Source organism: Coptis chinensis, chromosome 2, assembly GCF_015680905.1.
Source record: "Coptis chinensis isolate HL-2020 chromosome 2, ASM1568090v1, whole genome shotgun sequence".
Lineage (NCBI taxonomy): Eukaryota > Viridiplantae > Streptophyta > Magnoliopsida > Ranunculales > Ranunculaceae > Coptis > Coptis chinensis.
In genome coordinates this window covers 34,705,388-34,725,847 of record NC_141457.1, presented here as the reverse complement: position 1 = coordinate 34,725,847, position 20,460 = coordinate 34,705,388, and the positions used below count along the sequence as shown (strand labels likewise).

At 36.6% G+C, this 20,460-nt stretch overlaps 1 protein-coding gene across 1 annotated transcript; it reads left to right on the top strand.

The window, feature by feature from the left end:
• The first annotated feature begins 126 nt into the window (after nucleotides 1–126).
• Nucleotides 127–15,947, top strand: LOC147515875 (uncharacterized). Its single transcript, XM_086593082.1, has 4 exons — nucleotides 127–399; nucleotides 14,671–15,069; nucleotides 15,385–15,609; nucleotides 15,663–15,947. The coding sequence occupies exons 1-4, from the start codon at nucleotides 127–129 to the stop codon at nucleotides 15,945–15,947; spliced, it is 1,182 nt and encodes a 393-aa protein (XP_086449208.1).
• Nucleotides 15,948–20,460: the final 4,513 nt, after the last annotated feature.

The window sequence follows — 20,460 nt, the reverse complement described above, 5'->3', positions numbered from 1 at the left end:
CTGCCTGAAGAGAGGGTAGTTAAAGAGGATGAGGAGGAGGACGAGGATGACACGACATGTTTTGATGCCGATGCCTTGGAGAGGTGTACATCTGATGCAGAATGCATGTCGGTGCTTCATCGTAGCATGCGTTCTCTTAATATAATTTGTGAAGACCTTCGGACTCGGCAAGCTGCTATCCATCGTAACTTTGAGACTCGCGCCCAACGCGATGATGAGCATTGGGAGGAGATGAAGGCCGAGATGGAAGCTCAGCGAAAGTTCCGTGAATATATACATGAACGCTTCCCATCCCAGGGGGGTTCTTCTTCTGAAGAGGCGTCTGTAAGGCACGAGCGTCGTCGCCACAGGACGGATGGCTCTGGCCCATTGGGAGCTCAAGAGTCATCTCCTTCTCATGTGCCATCGACTACTAGCTGCGCGTTATTTATGGATATTATGAGTTGATGTTGTTTTGTATTTGTTTTTATTTAGTCGGATGTTAATTTTTGAATTCCGTAGTTAAATTTGAATTGAGTAGTTAAATGTTGTTTGAATTTCAATTTTAATATAATGTGGTTCTTTTCAAAATGTGCATTGTTTTTATTGTTAATCCCACCTTCCTGAATTATTTGGGGGGTGATATTATTTATTCTGGCATAATTTTTATATGTACCTCAATTTTAGAAGTTGTTTTGGAGTGATTGTTGAGAATATTGCCGATATTGGCATGCCTATGATTAGATGTTGTAGTAGGATGAAATCTAAAAGAGTTTAGAAGTTAATATTCTAAATTCAATCTAAAAGATATTAGGTTTGTTTTAGAATCAAGAATACGGGTTGTTTCCGTTTTCGGTTTTGGAATTTTTTTAGTTTTTGGCAATTGCCTTAAAACTTTTTGGCAACTTCCCGATTCGTTTTGGAAACTCAAAACCTATATAAACTTCATTCATTTGCCACACAAAACTCACATCTCTCACTTTCATCTCTCACCTTTCACTCCCAAGTTTTCTTTCTTTTTCTGCTTCACTTTAGCACTCGATTTCGAGCGCCTGCGCCTCGATTCGATGCCACCAGCCCAAAACAAAACACGATCCATTTGCTCCTCGAAGCGACCGCCCTACCTGGACCAATTCTGAGCGTGACCCACGCCCAAAACACTGTAAGTCCAGTTTTCACTTGAGCACGACCGCGCCCTCCCAAGACCAAACTGAAATACCATTCGCTTCAAAACACATGAGTCCAAATTCTCCGGAGCACGACCAGCACCCATACAAGGCTTAGTCAGAGCGCACCCCGCGCCTTGACCTCCTTAGGCAGGAAAAATTCCTATTTTTTGTAGGTTGTTCCAGGATCGCTCCAGCTGTTCTAGAGAGTAATTTTGTGATGACATCACCTATAGTCATACCGGAGCAGTCTTTTGAAGACTTGTTGGGAAGCGAGACTTATGGACATTGGTTTCACGACAGGATCTTGCAGTTAGGATGGAGGCATCTACTGGTAAGTGAAGACGACTCGTATTCACCTCAGCTTACTGAATATTTTTACAATAATGTTAGTTTCTATTGTAACTAGCACGGAGAACAACAATTCTCTGTCGTGGTTGATGACATGCTACTAGAATTCAATAAGTATTTGGTAGCGTTAGTTTCGGGAATACCAGTACTTAATCTTATTCACACGTGGGGATATATGACCGATAATGCATACCTCTATGACTATACATATTTCCATGAGTATTATGAGGGAGGGGTGTTCCGTATAATGGACCAAGGGCATTATAACATGGCCCTTGGTAGCCTGTCCCTCAATGTAGGCACCACCATATTATTCATCCTGATGAATATTTTAGGGGAGTGGCAGTTTACTTCAGCAAATAGTACAGAAGGTGACGTTTTCCTTGCTTTAGCTGAAGGACGTCACCGATATGACATTCCCCGAGTATTAGTGGCTAGTCTTAATAGAGCCCAAAGCATGAGGCATAAGTATCTTCTTATGTCTGTTTTAGTTTGCCACATCATGCGCAGTTGTCTACCTGAATTCTGTACCCAGTTCACGGATTGGAAAAAGGTTGAAGTCATGAGACCCACCAATTGGGTGGTTCGCTCATTTCGAGTAATGACTTGGCCGGGATGGCAGGTGCAACCTCATTTGGTTGCTCCTTACACCATCAGACATAGTAACACTTGACATGTTAGCACGTGTTGATGACACACGACGACGGGCTTGGCAAGTTATCATGGCATGGCAGGACGCGAAGGAACCTCATCTCTTTAAAGAGGAAGATGAGGAGGATAACGAGTAAATGTGGGAGAGGAGGTAAGTTTTAGTTTCAGTTAGTGTCTGCTTATGTCCCAACCAATTTAATTCTAGTTAACCCCATAACGGGTGGAACTCATATATAGTTGTGTCTGTTTTTCTTTTTCTATATTAGTATGTTTTAACCTTGTTTTGCAGATGTTCCAGAATTTTACGCATCTCCATGGTATTTCTCTACCATTTTTATTTAAATACTTTGAGGACAAAACATGCTTCTTGTTTGGGGGGGGGGGGGGGCATAGAAACACGTGTAATTAAGGCATCTGTTAGGATATAGATATGTATAATATGCTTTTATTTTCTAGTTAAAAATTCAAATTTTTTAAAAATATAAATAAAAAGTTATACTATACACTTAGGAATATTGGTATTGTTTTCCTTCTCTAAGTCCTTGATAATCTAGAAATCTCACGTAGCTTTTGCATTATAATTGTTTTTAGAAACTTAGGTTAATATGTAGGTAATAATCCTTGTATCTATCCATAAATATATTACATGAGTATCTATGATTGTTTGGCAGTAAGTTTCTGAAATCTAGGCTAGAGTACTTATTTTACAAATCCTGTGAGAATATAGCCTAAAGCCTTATATGAGTAAAACATTTGAGAAATGACACAAGGGAGAAGTAAAATCCGGATAGAGAAATCACACGTCCACTTGTTTGATCACTATACCATATCCTAAGCGAGAATTTAGGCCCTCTTTGTATCGATATAACCAGAAATTCAACCCTTATAAAATTATTTTCTGCTAGTCGCCCCTCTGAGCCTTTCTTTAGCCTTTCATAAACCGCAAATCTTTTAACCATTTACAAAACAAAATAAAAAAAAAATCAGCCTACCCATTCTTTGAATGAGTATGAGAATAGAGATGAAAAATAGGAAAGAGAAAGACCTTTGAAATCAAGAAATTGTTAGTCGCTTCAAATAAGAAAAGAAAGTTTCCATCCAAATAAATAAAAAAAAAACAAATAATAGAAAAAAAAAGAGTTAGAACTCAAAAAATAGAATTCAAGGAGTCAAAAGCCAAAGAAAAAGAAAAATATGGCTAATGATGGAAACAAAATGTAGAAGCAAAAGTAAAGAACAAGGTTTTCTCTAGTTACATAATATGAAGACTCAATTATCTCAGACTTGTCCTTTTTAAATATCCATTTCCTTCTTTCTTAAACCATCTCCTAAACCCCGCAACACCTAATAAAGACATCTAGCTTAATTAGGAATAGGTTAGTGTGATAATAAGTGGCAGATGTGTTTGATCGACTCTGGCTTCCTTGTGTGTCATTGAGATTGTAAGTTAAAGTGTACCCACTGCACACTGGAGTAGCGAAACTTGAGCGGAAAAATCAGAGTGGTTTTTGTCTTGACATTTATGTGAGGACCAATTTAAGGACACTATTGCGAGTTTTCATAAACGGACCTGCTAGTGCATTTCAAAGTATTACTCATTGTATATATGTTTATTCGTAGATGATTGATTATTATGCATATATTAGCTTAGGTTTCGACTTGATTATTCTTTATTCATTGCTAGTGAGATATATAGACAATTGGGAGCATAAATAAGGAAATAATAGTTTTATTTCTTAGTCGTTGTAGTATAGATGAAGTTTGTGAGTACCTTCACTGGAAAACTCTCACGATGCTATAACTCGTCCACTAGGGAATTCCTAGTGGTTTAAGGCCTTGTTACATATGGTCAATGCAATCGGACTCGGCGAAACAAGAGTAGTTAGAACTCCATTTTTGGTCACTTATTATAATTTCTCATATTTGATTGAGTACAAGCAAAATACTGTTTGGGGGTGGTTTAATAAGAGCCCAAAACTATAGTTTTTACCCCTTAACCATAATACTTTTAGACCAATTATGCGAGTAATAAATAAGAGTTAATGTTGATTACGTGCTTTTATGTATTTCAGGTATTGAAGTCAATTTTGTGCAGAAATGTGTCACTTTGGCGAGATAAAGGAGCAAGGGTTGGTTGCTAAGAAGTTCTGTGATAAAAGGCCAAGATTCAAAGAGAAAAAAGCCTTTATAAAGCCCGGTCAAAGCTAAAAAGTCAAAGTCAATGCGGACAGAAACAACACACAAAAGTTAGCAGAACTTACGAAGACCGTATCTTTGGGCTCAGACCGTATCCTTGACCCAATCAGAGGAGCAAAAGTGGACGAAAAGGGCTCTGTGGACTGAAGAGATTGGGTTTTGGGCTCGATTTTTTTGCCCTAAACATGGCTCCTCAGCCCATGCACGAAAATGTGGATTTGGTCTCCTCCATTTCAACACACAAGACTTAACTCTTAAGCAATCTTTAGTTTTAGGTAGCAAGTAACCATTAGAGAATAATTCTAGATCTAGTTTTTACATTCAATTAATTAGTTTTCTATTATCTTGTTTTAATTTAGATTATTGAATCATTGTTATTCCTTTATTAGATTAATAAAAGTAGTTAGTTATTCATGATTTCAGTTTTGGTTTATTAAATTACTTAGATCTAAATTCAGTTTTAGTTGTTAATCATTTCTTAGTTGTTAATTTAGATTTGAATTCTTGATTAAATCAATATAGTAAAGTTATAATCTTGATATCATGTCTTGTTTAAATTCAATTAGAAATGATAATATAATGATTGTAGGCTAAACCTCCATTAGAGGGGGTTGAAGAAGCCTTGATGAAGCTTGATCTTTGTTAACTTAGAAATCATTGTGATAATCTATTCAATTATAGAGAGTAATTAGTTCACCATGAGAATGGGTTTGATTTCTTCACATGCTAGTTATTATTTGGTAGAGATTGCCATGAATAATTAGGGATTAGAATTACCAATTTGTTATGCGAAAACATTTCGATTTGGATTGCGACATTTCTTTGTTAGTTGATTAAGTTGAGTTAAGGTGGAATCAATCCCCCCTAATTCCTTATCATAGATTCAATTTAGCATTCCGTAGTTGCATTATCGTATCTTGTTAGTTTAATTTGCATCGTAGTATAATTCCATCATTACTCTCATTAACTTTGGATAGATTGATAATCTTAGGAAACACTAATTCTAAAGAACTAGGAGTGGAACGAATATTTTACTCCAACTCTATTTTGATAGAATCGAGAGTAGAAAAACTTTGATAAGTAGACACGAAAATAGTTTTAGTTTTACTTGCGTTTAAGTTTATTCGTTTATTTGTAGGTAAAACTATTCATTTTACCTTTATCAACTCCCACGTAACAATAGACACCCTAGGACCCGACGTCAGCAAGGAGAAGGATCTTCTTGACGTCGTGACGAGTCACGAACTGATTCTGACTAGGCAGGTCCCTAGTGTCCGTATAGATAGTTAGATTTTATTTTCAGTTTGTTTATTTTCGCTCGTATGTACAATTATAACTAGTAGTGTAATTTTAATTTTATCTGCTTGTTTTATTTGTTTCTTATATGGAATTTGGTATATGAGTAGAAGGTAATACAAATACATCATGCCAAATTTTCCATTTTCCTTTCTGCATTACATATGTTTTCAAAATCACAAAAACCGAAAAAGGTTATAATAAAATAATTATCCCTAGTACAACAAACTATGTATTTCTCGTTCTGCATCAAACAACCTAATCAGCTCCCAAATGTGCATTTAATTACTCTTATATTACTGTATTACAACACTTCTTACATTTAATGAAAAGACAACTCATAGCTTTTATTGTCCTTTTCAGGTTACAAAGAATTTCAAATCACTTATCATGAAAACTGTGTCTTAGCACCAAAAGGAGCCTTAATCACGCTTATTATGAAGACCAGAAGCTGCTATGAAAAAGTGTTGAAAAAGTTAGTCTAAGGTCAAAGTCAAGGGTCAAAGTCAAAGGTCAAAGCCCTCAACTCAGAAGAACAGAGATGGAGGTCCTTATCACCAAATATGGCATTCTGCAAAACCTATCTTGATCAAGAAGAAATCAGAAAGGAAAAGAAAAAGGAAAAGCATAAAGTAAAGTGTGAGGTGTCTCAAATGTAATGGAGAAGGGCAAATCAGTAAAAACCATAAAGTAGGGGTATATAAACTAAAAGTTAGGGAGAGAGAATGCACCTAGACTTAATCTAGTGTCATGTAGGATTTTATTTCTAGTCTTTTATTTTTCAAGTCCTACTTTATTGTTCTTCATTTCATTTCAATCTTGTTATTTGCTTTGTTAATAAATTAACCAATCTTCCTTTCTGTGTTATTTCTTTCAATCAATCTTTCCATTACTTCAATGTTTGTGTTTACATTTTCCATTCAACAAGAGTTTTTATGTTCTTCATGTTCTTCATTCAACTAGAAACTAAACAAATCCTAAAGAGAAACTACTTTCCTTCTTCTAAAACTCCCAATCATTCAAGTCCAAACAATCTATGGTGAACCTCACTTCTAATCTTTTGAAGATACTTCCCAATACCACTACTTCAAATAGCGTCGCCGTGATGGATTGAAGGAGCAAGAGTGCTTCGTTGAGCATCTAAGGAGGAAGCACCATTTTCACATTTCCATTTTTTGTTTTTTTTTATAAAATTTTCGTTGTTTTATTTCGTTTTTTTTCATTACTGACTTACTTTTTTGCAAACCAGGGTACGGGATCAACATGCTTGAGAAGAGCTGAAGCTGTAGCCGAAAATCGACGGAAGTTCACCAAAATAGGACGGGCGACCGCGAGGCCACGTCAGCACACCAGCGTCCAATTTTTTCCAGTTCCAGTTGTTTTGAGATGTTTAGTTGAGCTCCAGACCCGGATTTTGTAATAAAGTAGGATATATAAGTGGAACTTGTTTGTAATAGTTAGAGATTAAAAAAAATACAAAAACAAAAATAGGAAAAATGGTTTTTGATTGATTTTTGTGGATGAACATGAGTTGAAAGTTGGTTGAAAATTTAAACTTACCAAGAGATTAGAGTTTTCATTGCCTTGGGAAGTTCAAGTGTGCGAGACAAGTCGTGAATCATCGCTCGCACAATTTTAATCAACTTGGTAATCAACACTCTAAGTCCATTTAACTCTAGTTAATCTAGATAATCAATCTAAACTAGTTAATCTATTAGATTAGTATAATATTAGTTTAGTTTTAAGTTTTGGGCCCTTGAAGCCAAAGTTGTTTAATTATCAAAAACCCGACTTGTGGGCTTTTTAAGTGGACATTTACTGCAACTTAATAGGGTAAAGCTCGAAAGATTGGGCCTAATTCTCAGATCACGCGCCAACCAACGTCGCCTTCTCCTCAAGAAGCGTGTAAGCATGGCTTAAGAGGTAACTTCTAAACCTCCTCAAAGCCCATGTAAGTGGATACCTTGTGTGTTCAGGCATGCTTACATGATTGTTTGAAATTTAATTTCCGCACTGCAATTTACATTCACGCATAAGGTTGAACTTGAGGCACATAACAACCATTGGGAAGTCATTCCTTAATGTAGGTAAATTGGACGTTGTTTGATTCCTAAAGCCCTAGACCAAAAAAAATGAATTAAAATTAATAAACTAGAACGCAAAGTAGTCACGCTCCTCCAGAAAAGGACAAAAATATAGCCACAAGGATTTAGAATAATAATCAGTTACCAGACTTCGGTGGACCAACTACCTTCCTCACTCCCCTCCACCATATTCATCTTGAGTGAGATTCTTGGTAGCACACCACTTGGTGAAGTGACTGCCTACTCTTCTGAGACATGTAGTAGAGTTATCCTAGTCTCATGCCTAATTGTTCATTTGAACAGGGCATAGTAATCTATAGACCAAGCAAATATTTTCAAAAATCCAAAAAAAAATGAATTTCTACTGTTTGTGCAGTATCATTGATTGAGCATTCATGTCTTATCAATATGCATCACAACCGTCATGGAATTACAATGCAAACCCAGAACCTTGTTCTTTTTGCGGTAGTCCTTATCACTGGTTATCCCATTGTCTATCATATACTGAATTCGAGTCTACTACGGGAAATCCTTATTATTATGAACCTCAAATTTCAAACTTCCCTAGTACCCAATACACTCAAGAGTTTTCTAATCATGTCGACAATTCGTGGAGTTCCATCACAAATAGTCAACCACCTTTCATGTATTCATATGGTCAGTCAGAGTGCGGTTTCACCCAAAACCCATTACCATTCACATCACCATCCATATCAAATTCATATTCCACTACACCATCTATCACAGACCAACTCTACCAGGAAATGGCTAAGGAAACAATACTAACTCAGAAAATAGCAACTACCTTATGTTTTTCTCCAATCTGATTCAAATAATGCCACACCTGAGACAAATATTCTTTCCACCAATCTATAACCCAGCCGAAAAGAGGAACAAGGTGTTGCTATAACAAAGCCCATTGCTAAAGCCCATCCTGATATTAATAACCAGTTAAATACCCATCACCATCCACCTGACTATCGTGTGATTTCCAAATCTTATGATGATAACTATATGTCTGAAGTCACAATTTCTCTCACATGCCTTAATACATCATTACCCATAAATGGGAAAACTCCGACAGATTGAAGAAACTCAAGAGCATGTATTAGATTCGACACATTTGGAAAATGGCATTGACAAATTTTATGAAGATCTAGGCAGAGAGGATAAAGAAAATGGAGTGCTTGGAGAAGAGGGAATAAAATCTATGGCAGAAGTGGATTTCAATTTAGTTTGGCCATTAAAAACTTATCGATAGAACAAATTTGTGACATCCTTACTATTTCAGATATGAACCACAATCTTGTGGAAATGCCAAAACTAGATGAAGAATTCTCTGAGTCCTCAAGATCATGTGAAGAACCACCACCCAACCATCACCATCTCAATTTAACACCTCTTGAAATCCAACCTCCATTCACCAATTTCTGAGCACTGAACCACGAAACCAGAAATTCGCACTTAAGCCAATTGCCTTCGAGATCATTCATAATTTTCTAAACCTTCCCAGTAAAGAGACTTTGCCTAATATACAAACACAAGAGTCCATCATTTCTGTATTTGAGAAACCTGGTATGTCCTATTTCCCATAATTTGAGCCTTATGAAGGACATCTACTACCAACCTCTCACTCTTTTGGACAATTCAAACATGGCGGGTTATTGCATAAATTCCAAGATGGGTTACACAAACATTCTCTTATCATTCTACATCTTACACTCCAAATACATCATTTCATTCTGTTTGGGGGTGTATGCTTTCATATGTTTTTCTACAAAGATCCTTAACTATTTAGGCTATTAGTATATAGTTAACAGCATATCACCCATCTTATGCATAGTCTTGGGGAATATGACTTAAAACGACCTCACATATAGTCTTGAATATCTAACTATAAAAGATTCATGTTATGTTTTCTCGATGCTTTCCATGGGAGTGCATCCTAAAGGTAACCGGACCTCTCTACTTGGAGGGTGTGCTTGTAAGTGCTGGAGCCTTAGTGCACAGTTTATCTCGCATATTCTTTGCAGAACACTTTTTACTCGTTGTTGGAGTAAGTGTGAACCTGTGGAGCGAGTATACCATTTTTCTTTTCTTTATTTTACATTTCTTTTTCAAAAATGTTTGTTTTCTTTGTTTTGTTAATGATAGATTCTCGATACATCAATAGTTAAGTGATTTTTTTCAAAAAACAAAATGAGCAATGGATTTTACACAGACTAACCCCTAGAACAACGCAATCTAGGGGCGGTTTGAGATCAGCTTTGCTTGGTCACCTATATTACCGAGATATTCGCTCAAGTCTAGACATTCCATGTCTTATGCAATAAATCCCCCAACTCGCATAGCTGAAGCTCTGTCTGTCTAGATTGGGTTCACCATAGAACCGACATGAAAGTTGCCTAAGATTATCTGTTATGGTTTGTTTTCAAGTAATAGCATCTAGAATCACAGCTTTTAAGTATGAGTTTCTTTAAACATCTCTCCATAGTTTTCAAAACTAGATGATATAAAAATGAAAATTATACGCCCAAAAGTAACCAAAATGATACCGGATTCACATATAATTTTATCTTCTTATCAAAGCCTTTATATAGCTAGAGATATATTTTGATTCAGAAAACCAACTAAAAAAAAAAGACGAGGCATTTCCAAACGAGAATTAAACAAATAAAGTAACCCAAAGTGATACTATTCTTTGTTTAATTCTATCTTTTGCATCTATCTCTCTATTTTGTTGTGAGAATCTGATGTTAAAAAACTCAAACTTGTACAAATTTTTAAAATTTTCCATTCTTCAAATTTTTTTGCCCTTCTTAATCTCTCTTTTCTGAAAAACTTTTCAAAAATGTCTTCTGTAGCAAACAAAAACCAGTAAGACTAGATGGATCAGTTTTAATGATCGTGTGCAAGCACTTCCTAGAGAACTGCAGCTTAAGATATGAAAACATATACTAAAAATCATTCTTGGTTTAGGTAAGAGTTTATACGCACGTAAGAGACGAGCTATGAGAGAAGGCTGGTGCTCGAATTGTCAAATATCAACTTGCCCCGTTCTTCAACCTCATAGTGATAATTCAGTTTTTAAAGCTTTCATGTGCCAGCCACCTAATCATCGAGCAGAGCTAAATAGAGTAATATAACCATCTGGTTGGGATTGACTCAAGTTTTCAAAAACTTCCAAGTCTTGGGGATCTGACTTAAAACGATCCACCTTTTTAAAATTTCAAGTCAAACTTATTCAAAACCAAAAAAATTAATTAAATTTTCCTTCTGTTAACTGTACATATTTCCCACATTTCCTTTTTGGTTTTTTCTATCATCTGCTTTTCATCCACCATTGGATGTAAGTGTATTATATACCATTATGTTGCATTTTCGATGCTGATCATTTTGGTACCTCACGGGTCAAGATCAGACAAGTAACAAAGTGCAGATTTGCTCTTGAAGTTTGCAAGGCACTGAGGACAAGATCAAAATTTCCTGATTTCATTTGGGCTTGGGCAAAAATTTCAATTTCATTAAAAAGACACGTGAGAAGCACGTGCCATCAAACTACTTAGCTTACTTGACTACCCAACTTTCCATCTTCTTCCTCACAAAATCTCCAACCCTAGCCGCCTTCTTAGCTCGCGACCGCCCATACACACCACCACGCAATTTTTTCACAGCCTGCTCCATTTTCAAACCTTATTCCAACTCAAAACCCCAATTTTATCAATCCCTACTCTAAATGGCTTGAGTTCTTAAAATCGTGCCAGAGAAATTTTTTAAAAACCTCTTCACTTATGATCTATTTGAACTGCACTTCAAAGCTAAGATCAGAAAGAAGAGGATGGGAACCCTTGGTTTTGTTGGAAGGTGTGGCTTATTCTCCCTCTCTTACTCTTTCATTTTACAACTGTATGCTTAGAGGGGAGGATGACCGCATCACGGTTGTCAAGGATGGTCGCGAGCTGGAGCTCACTAAGGAGGTGATGAGTGGAGTTCTGAGGATTCCTCTGAAGGCTTATGTTCAGACGGAATAGTCTCCAGACAACAAGACTATCGATGTGATGATGGTAGAGACACTTCTCGAAGGGGTGAAAAACCCCAAGTCTCACTGCGCTTTTCAGAGTTCGCTGCGAAGGAATCAGTTGGTAGTATCTCAGTGGATAGCCTACAACCTGCTAGGCTCAGCCAAGCCTTCTGATATTGGTAAGGCGATGCTCTGTTCTATTGATTCTTCAAGAGCAGAAGAACACCTTCAGCATCGTCACCTTTGTTTGGGAGCAACTCTATAAACTGAAGAAGTCCACCGCTCCTTTACCAGTGCTGGTCATCTGGATCATGTAGCACTGGGGGTTTGAGGCCACAAACGCCTTAGTGGAGGTCAAGGACGCTACCACAGGTCTTATCTATGCCCATTGCGTCCAGAAGTTATGGCTTTCACCTATCACAGAGCCGTTGAGCAAGCACGCCTGACTGAGAAAGTGGATTACTTCACTGAATATGCCACTCGACAGTTCACTCAGCCAATGGATATAATTCACTTCCTCCATGGCGGCCAGAGGATTCTGCATATGTATCTCCACCAACTCAGGGAAACTCAGGAGAACATTATAGTAGAACAACGGACCATCAGAGAGGAGCAGCGGTCTTTCTAACAGGAGCAATTACGTTTTCAGCACAGTGTCACTAGAACACTGCAGAGCATCATAGACACGCTCCCGCGTAATGATAGACATGCTAGGACCCGTCATCATCAAGGAGAAAGATCTTCTCGACGTCGAGACGAGTCACCCACAGATTCTGACTAGGCATTTCCCTAGTGTCCGTATACTTGGATATATATAGTGTAAGTTTAATTATATGATTAATATTATATGCTATTTTTTTTTGTTTTCTTGTGGAATTTGGTATATTAGTAGAAGGTAAACCAGATACATCATGCCAAAATTTTCCATTTTTTTCATGCATTTCATATATGTTTTCAAAAATACAAAAACCCAAAAAGATTTCATAGTAGAATAATTATCCCTAGTATAATAAACCATGTATTTCTCGTTCTATATCAAATAATCCAAGCCCCAAACTTATTTGGCGGTGGTGTATTTTCATCATGAAGAACAGAGTACAGGTGTATCACCATTTTTGCTCATGTTTCTATGGTAATCTCTTTCCTTATCTCTTCATACTTTGAGGACAAAGCATAGTTCTATTTGGAGGTGGTATAGTAACATTTTACAAAAACTAGACATTTTATATACAGTAGATATAATAGTATATTTCTTCCTTTCTAAAAAAAAAAAAAAAATCGAAAAAGACCAAAAATATTTTTTTGTTTAGTATTATAAAGTCTTGTTTCCTTTTTCTATGATGAATAAAAAGTTTAGAAGTCTCATTATAGCAATAGAGTAAAGATTCGTTCTTCATACTTAAACTAATATACATACAATAGTTTCTACATCTTTTCATGAATGGCATGCATCAGCATTTGTTTGTATATAACAGTGAGTTTCCGAAGCCAAGGCTAGAACAATTAAGTTCCATATCCTATGAGAATCTAGCCAAAAGCCTCATATGAATGATTATTGAGTGATGACACAAAGGATTTCCGGATAGAAAGACTACACGTCCACTTGCTTGATCACCATGTCATATCCTAAGAGAGAATTTAGGCCATTTTTGGATTGATATAGCCAAATAAACGTTAAAAACCCAAAAAAATAGTTTTTCCTCTAGTTACCCCTCTTAAGCCTTCACCCTTTTCAAAAAGCCTTTTTATTTTTCACCAAGAATTTCTAACCCGTTACAACACACAATAAGAAGCTTACCCAGCTGATGAGTTGAGAATTGGATGGATATTAAAAAAAAAGAGAAGAGAAGACCTTGTACAAAAATAGAGAAGTTAGTTGTTTCAAAAAGAAAAGAAAAGAAAGAGAAGAAAAGAAAAACCCATCGAAAACCAAAACTCAAAAAATAAATAAAAAAAAGTCAAAAATCGAATGTCCAAAAAGTTCAAAATCAAAGGGAGACAATATCATAAACAAAAAGAAACAAAAGAAAAGTTTCAAAATCATATGGAGTCACAAAGCCAAAGGGCTAAAGAATGTATCACAATTTAGAAGCAAAAGAACAAAACGAGGTTCTTCTCTAGTTACACATATCTTGAAGACCCAGTTTCTCAACTTATCAAATTTTGTTTTTCCCTTCCTTTTTCTTTCTAAACCATCACCCTAGCCTCATTACTCCTAATAAAAGACCTCTAGCTCGATTAGGAATAAGATAGTGTGATAGTAAGTGGCAAGCGTGATCAATCGACCTCGATTTATTTGGACGTCATTTGAGTATTCGAGGAATATAAGTGCCGGCTACACTTGAGAGAATGAACCTTGAGTGAATCTATCAGAGAGTTGTGATTGCAACACACCCTTGTAAGAATCCACCTTAAGGACACTCTCCAAAAGTCTTGGAAACAACTTTACGTTTGCATTTCATTACTCATGTTTTGCATATTTATCTTTAGATGATTAAATTACTATACATATGTTATTCTAAGTTCAAAGGAGCTTGTCCGTATTCTCCGCTAATGAGATGTATGAACTTCTGAGAATAAATAAGGAAACAAGACCTTTTGTACTAAAAAGAAGAAGTTTGTGAGTACCTTCACTGGAAAACTCTCACGAGGCTTAAACATCATCCACTAGGGAATTTCTAGTGGTTGAAGGCCTTGTTGCATATGGTCAATGTAATCACACTTTGTGAAATGAGATTAGTATAACTTATAATAAATCACTCATTTGTGATCTTAGTTTTTATCTCTCATCTTTGCTTCAGGACAAGCAAGATGTTATTTGGGGGTGGTGATCAGCTCCTAAATGTGCGTTTTATTACCTTAATATTACTGCATTACATCCCTTCTTACGGTTAATGAAAAGACAACTCATTGCTTTCTTGTATAGAGTATAATTGATGTGCATGGAACCAGAAGGGAAGGCAGAGAACAGGTAGCTGAAGCCTTCCTGGTATATTACAAAGAGTTCCTAGGAGTGCCGTTGGATCCTGAATGTGATGTTAAATTCCTTAGTAGCATTTCTACTATAAAGGTAGATCCTGATATTAGCCAGCAGCTAGTCACCCCTATTTGTGACACGGAGATAAAAGAGGCTCTGTTTGATATGGAGGATAATAAGGCTCTAGGACCTGATGGCTTTAATGCATGCTTTTTCAAGAATAGCTGGGACATTATTGGAGAAGACTTCACTAAAGCCATCAAGTATATTTTTAGCCACAAGCAGCTAACAGATGGTATAAATGCAACTTTTCTGTGTCTAATTCCAAAGATGAAAAATGCCTCCCATGTGAGTTCTTTCCGACCTATAGCATGTTGTAATATTGTTTATAAATGCATCTCCAAAGTACTAACAAACAGGATGAAGAGTTGTATTTCCTCCTTGGTATCTTGCTCCTAATATGCATTTGTGCCGGGAAGATCAATCCAGGATAACCTTCTGATGGCGCATGAACTTCTTTGAGGCTACTCGAAAAAGTATGGGCAGAAAAGATGTGTGATAAAGCTCGACATCCAGAAAGCCTATGATTCTGTTTCCTGGCAAGCACTTGAAGCTATTCTCCAGAAGTTTAAGTTCCCAACTTTTTTTATTGAATGGCTTCAGATGTGTTATGCTTCTCCGTTTTTCTCTCTGCTGATAAATGGTTCACCGGAAGGCTACTTTCAAGGGAAGAGAGGGATGAGACAGGGTGACCCAGTGTCCCCTTATCTGTTTGTGCTTGTTATGGGAATCCTGAGTGCACTTCTTCTTCAAGGACTACAATCGAAAAGGATTTCAGCCCACTCAAAGTGTAGAAAGATGGTCATATCACATCTATGCTTTGTAAAGGTAACATGGAATCCATGATGGCTATAAAGGACATATTGCACTCTTTCTCTAAGGCTCTAGGACTTCAACTCAACAATGCCAAGACAACACTCCTAACTGGAAGTATGCCCAAAGAGGAAGGGCTAGAACTTGCAGTGGCTATGAATATCTCTCTTGTTACTCCACCGGTCACTTACTTGGGACTGCCACTGACTGTAACAAGGCTAGGCATACGAGAGTGTCTCCCACTTATTGAGAAGATCACAGGAAGGATTTCCAACTCGAAAAATAAGGATCTGAATAGAGCAGGAAGAGTGCAACTAGTGAATTCAGTGCTGTCATCTTTTCAAACTTATTAGGCAATAACCTTTGTGCTCCCGAAGACAATACTTGATAAGGTAGCAAAGCTATGCAATAGATTCATATGGGCAGGGCCAAGTATGGAGAAGAAAATGCACCATGCAAGTCATTTTAAGCTCAGACTTGGTAAAGAATATGGAGGGTTGGGTTTGATTGATACAAGAGTGTGGAATTGTGCTGCATATTGTAGATTAGTGGTGAAATTGGCTCAAAAAGCTGAAGGCTTATGGGTTAAGTGGGCATGGGAAAATCACATCAGGAAGAAGTAGTTTTGGACAATGAAAGCACCGAAAGACTGCTCATGGGTGTGGAGAGGTATCCTTAAGAATAGGGCAACTGCATTGAACTATGTGAGACACATTATAACTAATGGTAATGGTACTAGATTTTGGCATGACCCATAGTGCTCATGCCCCCTGCTCTTGAATCCGATTGCAAAGTCTCTCGTTGCGGATGTAGTGCCAGTTGATGCATTAGTTAGCTCAGTGGTTGAAAATGGGTCTTGGGCACGAAGTATCCTTGATCTACCAAAATGTGAAGTGAGGGAGTGGATCATGAATACAGAGATAAACTCTTACATCTCTGAAGACCAGGTTATTTGGACCCCAACTAGCTCAAGGGTTTTTACTGCATCCTCAGCGTATACAGCCCTCAAGAATGTGAGAAGCAAGGTAAAATGGTACAAGATTTTGTGGGGGAAGCTATCGGTGCCTAAACACTCCTCCACCGTGTGGCAATTATTCTCAGGATCTCTTCCGACCCAAAATCGGTTAATGGCAAAGAAAGTGATTGGGCAATCTAGGTGCTCTCTGTGCGATATGCATGATAAAAGTTCAGCCCACCTATTCTTCGACTGTTCATACTCTAAACTTGTCTGGAAAAGCTTCAAAGAGGCGATGGGGTTACCAAGAAGGGTTAGAAACTCGCATGAGGAATGGTATTATATGATGCGCATCTGTCGACCAAACTCTATGGCGTCAGAAGTGATAAAGGCTTTAACGTGTGCTACTATTCAAGCAATATGGAATGAAAGAAACTGGCGAGTGAAGCGAAAGAGAATCCTATCTACAGATGTGGTCAACATGAAGGCGCTGAACAATATGAAAGTCTACCTAGGGAAATCATTGAAATCTGTCAGGGAGGGTGAAGCTATTCGCACTGTCCTATCAAAGCTGGGGATCGGGATGAATTTGAAGCAAAGTACGGACCAATGGATTAAATGGAGGAAGCCTGTCAACGATATTCCCACTCTAAATACCGATCGGTCAGTTCAGAATGGGATAGCAGGGTATGGGGGTGCTCTAAGGGATCGAAATGGAGATGTCATGCTGGCGTTTTGTGGAAATTCTACGAAATGTTCAGTGCTTCAGCAAGAGTTGCTCGGTAGCTGAAAGGGTTGGAAGGTGTGGCAGCTATGCATATAGGAAGAGTGCAAGTGCAGTCGGATTCGCTGAGAGTGATCCAGATTATGAGCAAGAAGGAAGAAGCACCATGGCACTACAGGAACTTAGTGGCTCATATCGGGGTTGAACTAGGAAAATTTGTAGAAGTCCAATTTCTCAATGTGTTCAAGGAAAGAAATCAAGTAGTAGATTACTTATCTAAAATGAGTAGTAATTGTATTACTCATAGAACCCAGACTTGTAACAAATGTATGTTCTTTATCTCCCTCATGGATAAAAAATTAAGTGAACTGATCAAAGGGGATAAAGAAGGAAAGATGTACTTGAGAAGTTGCCATTAAGAAAGGTTGGGGTCCCCAAAACCCCTAGTCATTTAAAAAAAAAAAAGACTCATAGCTTTTTTTGCCTTTTTCAGGATATAGAGATTTTCAGACCACTTATCATGAAAACTGCGTCTTAGCAATAAAAGGAGTCTTAATCACGCTTACTATGAAGACCATAAGCTGCTATGAAAAAGTGCTAAAAAAGTCAAAGTCAAAGGTCAAAACCTTCAACTCTGAAGACTAGAGATGGAGGTCCTTATCACCAAATATGGCATTCTCCAAAACCTATCTTGATCAAGAAGAAATCAAAAAGCAAAAGGAAAAGCAAAAGCATAAAGTAAAGTGTGAGGTGTCTCAAATGTAATAGAGATGGGCAAATCAGTAAAAGACATAAAGTAGATATAAACTAAAAGTTAGGATGAGAGAATGCACTTATATTTATTTATTTTTTAAGAAGCTAGGGGTTAGGCAAACCCCAACCTGTATTAATCAAGATCTTAAGTACACTTTTCCTTTCGCATCCTCCATTACAATATTAGTTAGAGCACAGTCTGACGGAGGAAGAAAATAGAAAACAAAATCCTCATGAGACTTACATAACTTAGAGAAGTAATGCACCTAGAGTTAATCTAGTGTCATGTAGGATTTAATTTATTGTCTTTTATTTTTCAAGTCCTTTTACTTTATTGTTCTTCATTTCATTTCAATCTTGTTATTTGCTTTCTTAATCAATCAACCAATCTTCCTTTTTGTGTTATTTCTTTCAATCAATCATTCCATTACTTCCATGTTTGTGTTTACATCTTCCATTCAACAAGTTTTTTTATGTTCTTCATGTTCTTCATTCAACTAGAAACTAAACAAATCCTAAAGAGAAAGTACCTTCCTTCTATTAAAACTCCCAATCATTCAACTCCAAACAATCTATGGTGAACATCACTTTTAATCTTTTGAAGATACTTCTGATAACCCGTAAAAACTCTACTAGATTTCTCCAACTTGATCTTACGGTATCAATTATTTATTTTCTACTCTCACATGTATATTAAAGCAATGTATAGAGTACGTAATCGTTCCAGTCTTAACTCTCTAGACTTAAACGAATTCAACTAATCAAACACAAGGAAACAATGGTGAGAGCAATATTTATAGATGAAAATTTATACTATGAAACTAAATATATAAATTTAACTTATACTAATTTAATTAAAGCAATTGAATAAGACTTGAATAAATATGGAGAAGAATAGAGAAGGAATTAGGGAGATTTGAAATCCACCTTGATTGATTCTTAATATGCTAGTATAGATTTGTTGTAATTCTAATCTTTATGTTTTAAGATAAAGGTTAGGTCTTTTTAATCTCTAATTATTCATGGCAATCTCTACCAACTAATAATTAATATGTAATACAATTGAAACCCATTCTCATGGTGAATTAACTACCTTCTAGGGTGGAATAGATTACTACAACTATTCTATACTAACACATCAAGTCTTCATCAAAACTTTAATCAAACCCCTCTAATGGAGGATTAGCTAACATTCATTAGACTATCATAATTAAAGGAATAAGAATAAGACATAATGAAGAACTACTTTATTAAGAATAACTTGAATTGAATTAATGGTGTCTAGGCTAATTGACAATAACTAGGGTTTAAAACTAAAGTAGGAAACTAAATTATTATCAAATGGGGGCGAGAGAGAGAGAGAGAACCCTAATTTACCACTAAACTAAATAGAGGAGTAGCCAAGTTTTGTTTAGCCTTAACCCTCTTTATATAGGAGAGGGTTAGATTTACAATTTCGTGCATGGGCTTTGGAGCTATGTTTTGGGCCATTAAATCAAGCCCAAAACCTAATTACTTAAGTCCAAAAAGGGTTTCTCTTTTGGAAATTACTCTAAAAGCCTTTTTGTCTATTTTTACTCCTCTGATTGGATCAAGGTCTAGACCATTAGAAATCTCTTTTCGAGCCGGTCATTTTGACATAAAGTAGGCCCAATTCTGAGGTATGAGTCCAAAGATACGGCTTGCGGAAGTTCTCTTGACTTTTATGCTCTATTTCTGCCCGTGTTGACTTTGACTTTTCAGCTTTGACTGGGCTTTAAAAAGGCTCTTTTCTCTTTAAAACTTGGGCTTTAAACATAGAACGTCTTAGCAACCAACCTTTGCTCATTTCTCTTGCAAAAGTGACATATTTATTCACATATTTGACTCCAATACCTGAAATACACAAAAGTATGTAAACAATACTAACTCTTATTTATTATACACATAATTGGTTTAAATGTAATATTATTAAGGGGTTAAAACTACATTTTTGGGCTCTTATCAAACCACCCCCAAACAGCATTTTGCTTGTCCTCAAGCAAATATGAAAAATTAAAATAAGTGACCAAAAATGGAGTTTAACTAATCTCGTTTCACTGAGTGCGATTGCATTGACCATATGCAATAAGGCCTTAAACCACTAGGAATTCCCTAATGGACGAGTTATAGCCTCATGAGATTTTTCCAGAGAAGGTACTCACAAACTTCATCTATACTACAACGACTAAGAAATAAAAATTATTGTTTCCTTATTTATTCTCAGATACCTATACATCTCACTAGCAATGAATACAAAATAATTAATTGGAAACCTAAGCTAATACGTGCATAATAATCAATCATCTACGGATAAACATATATATAATGAACTATGCTATGAAATGCAATAACATGCCTGTTTCTGAAACTTTGGAATAACGTCCTTAAGTAGGTCCTCACATATATGTTAAGA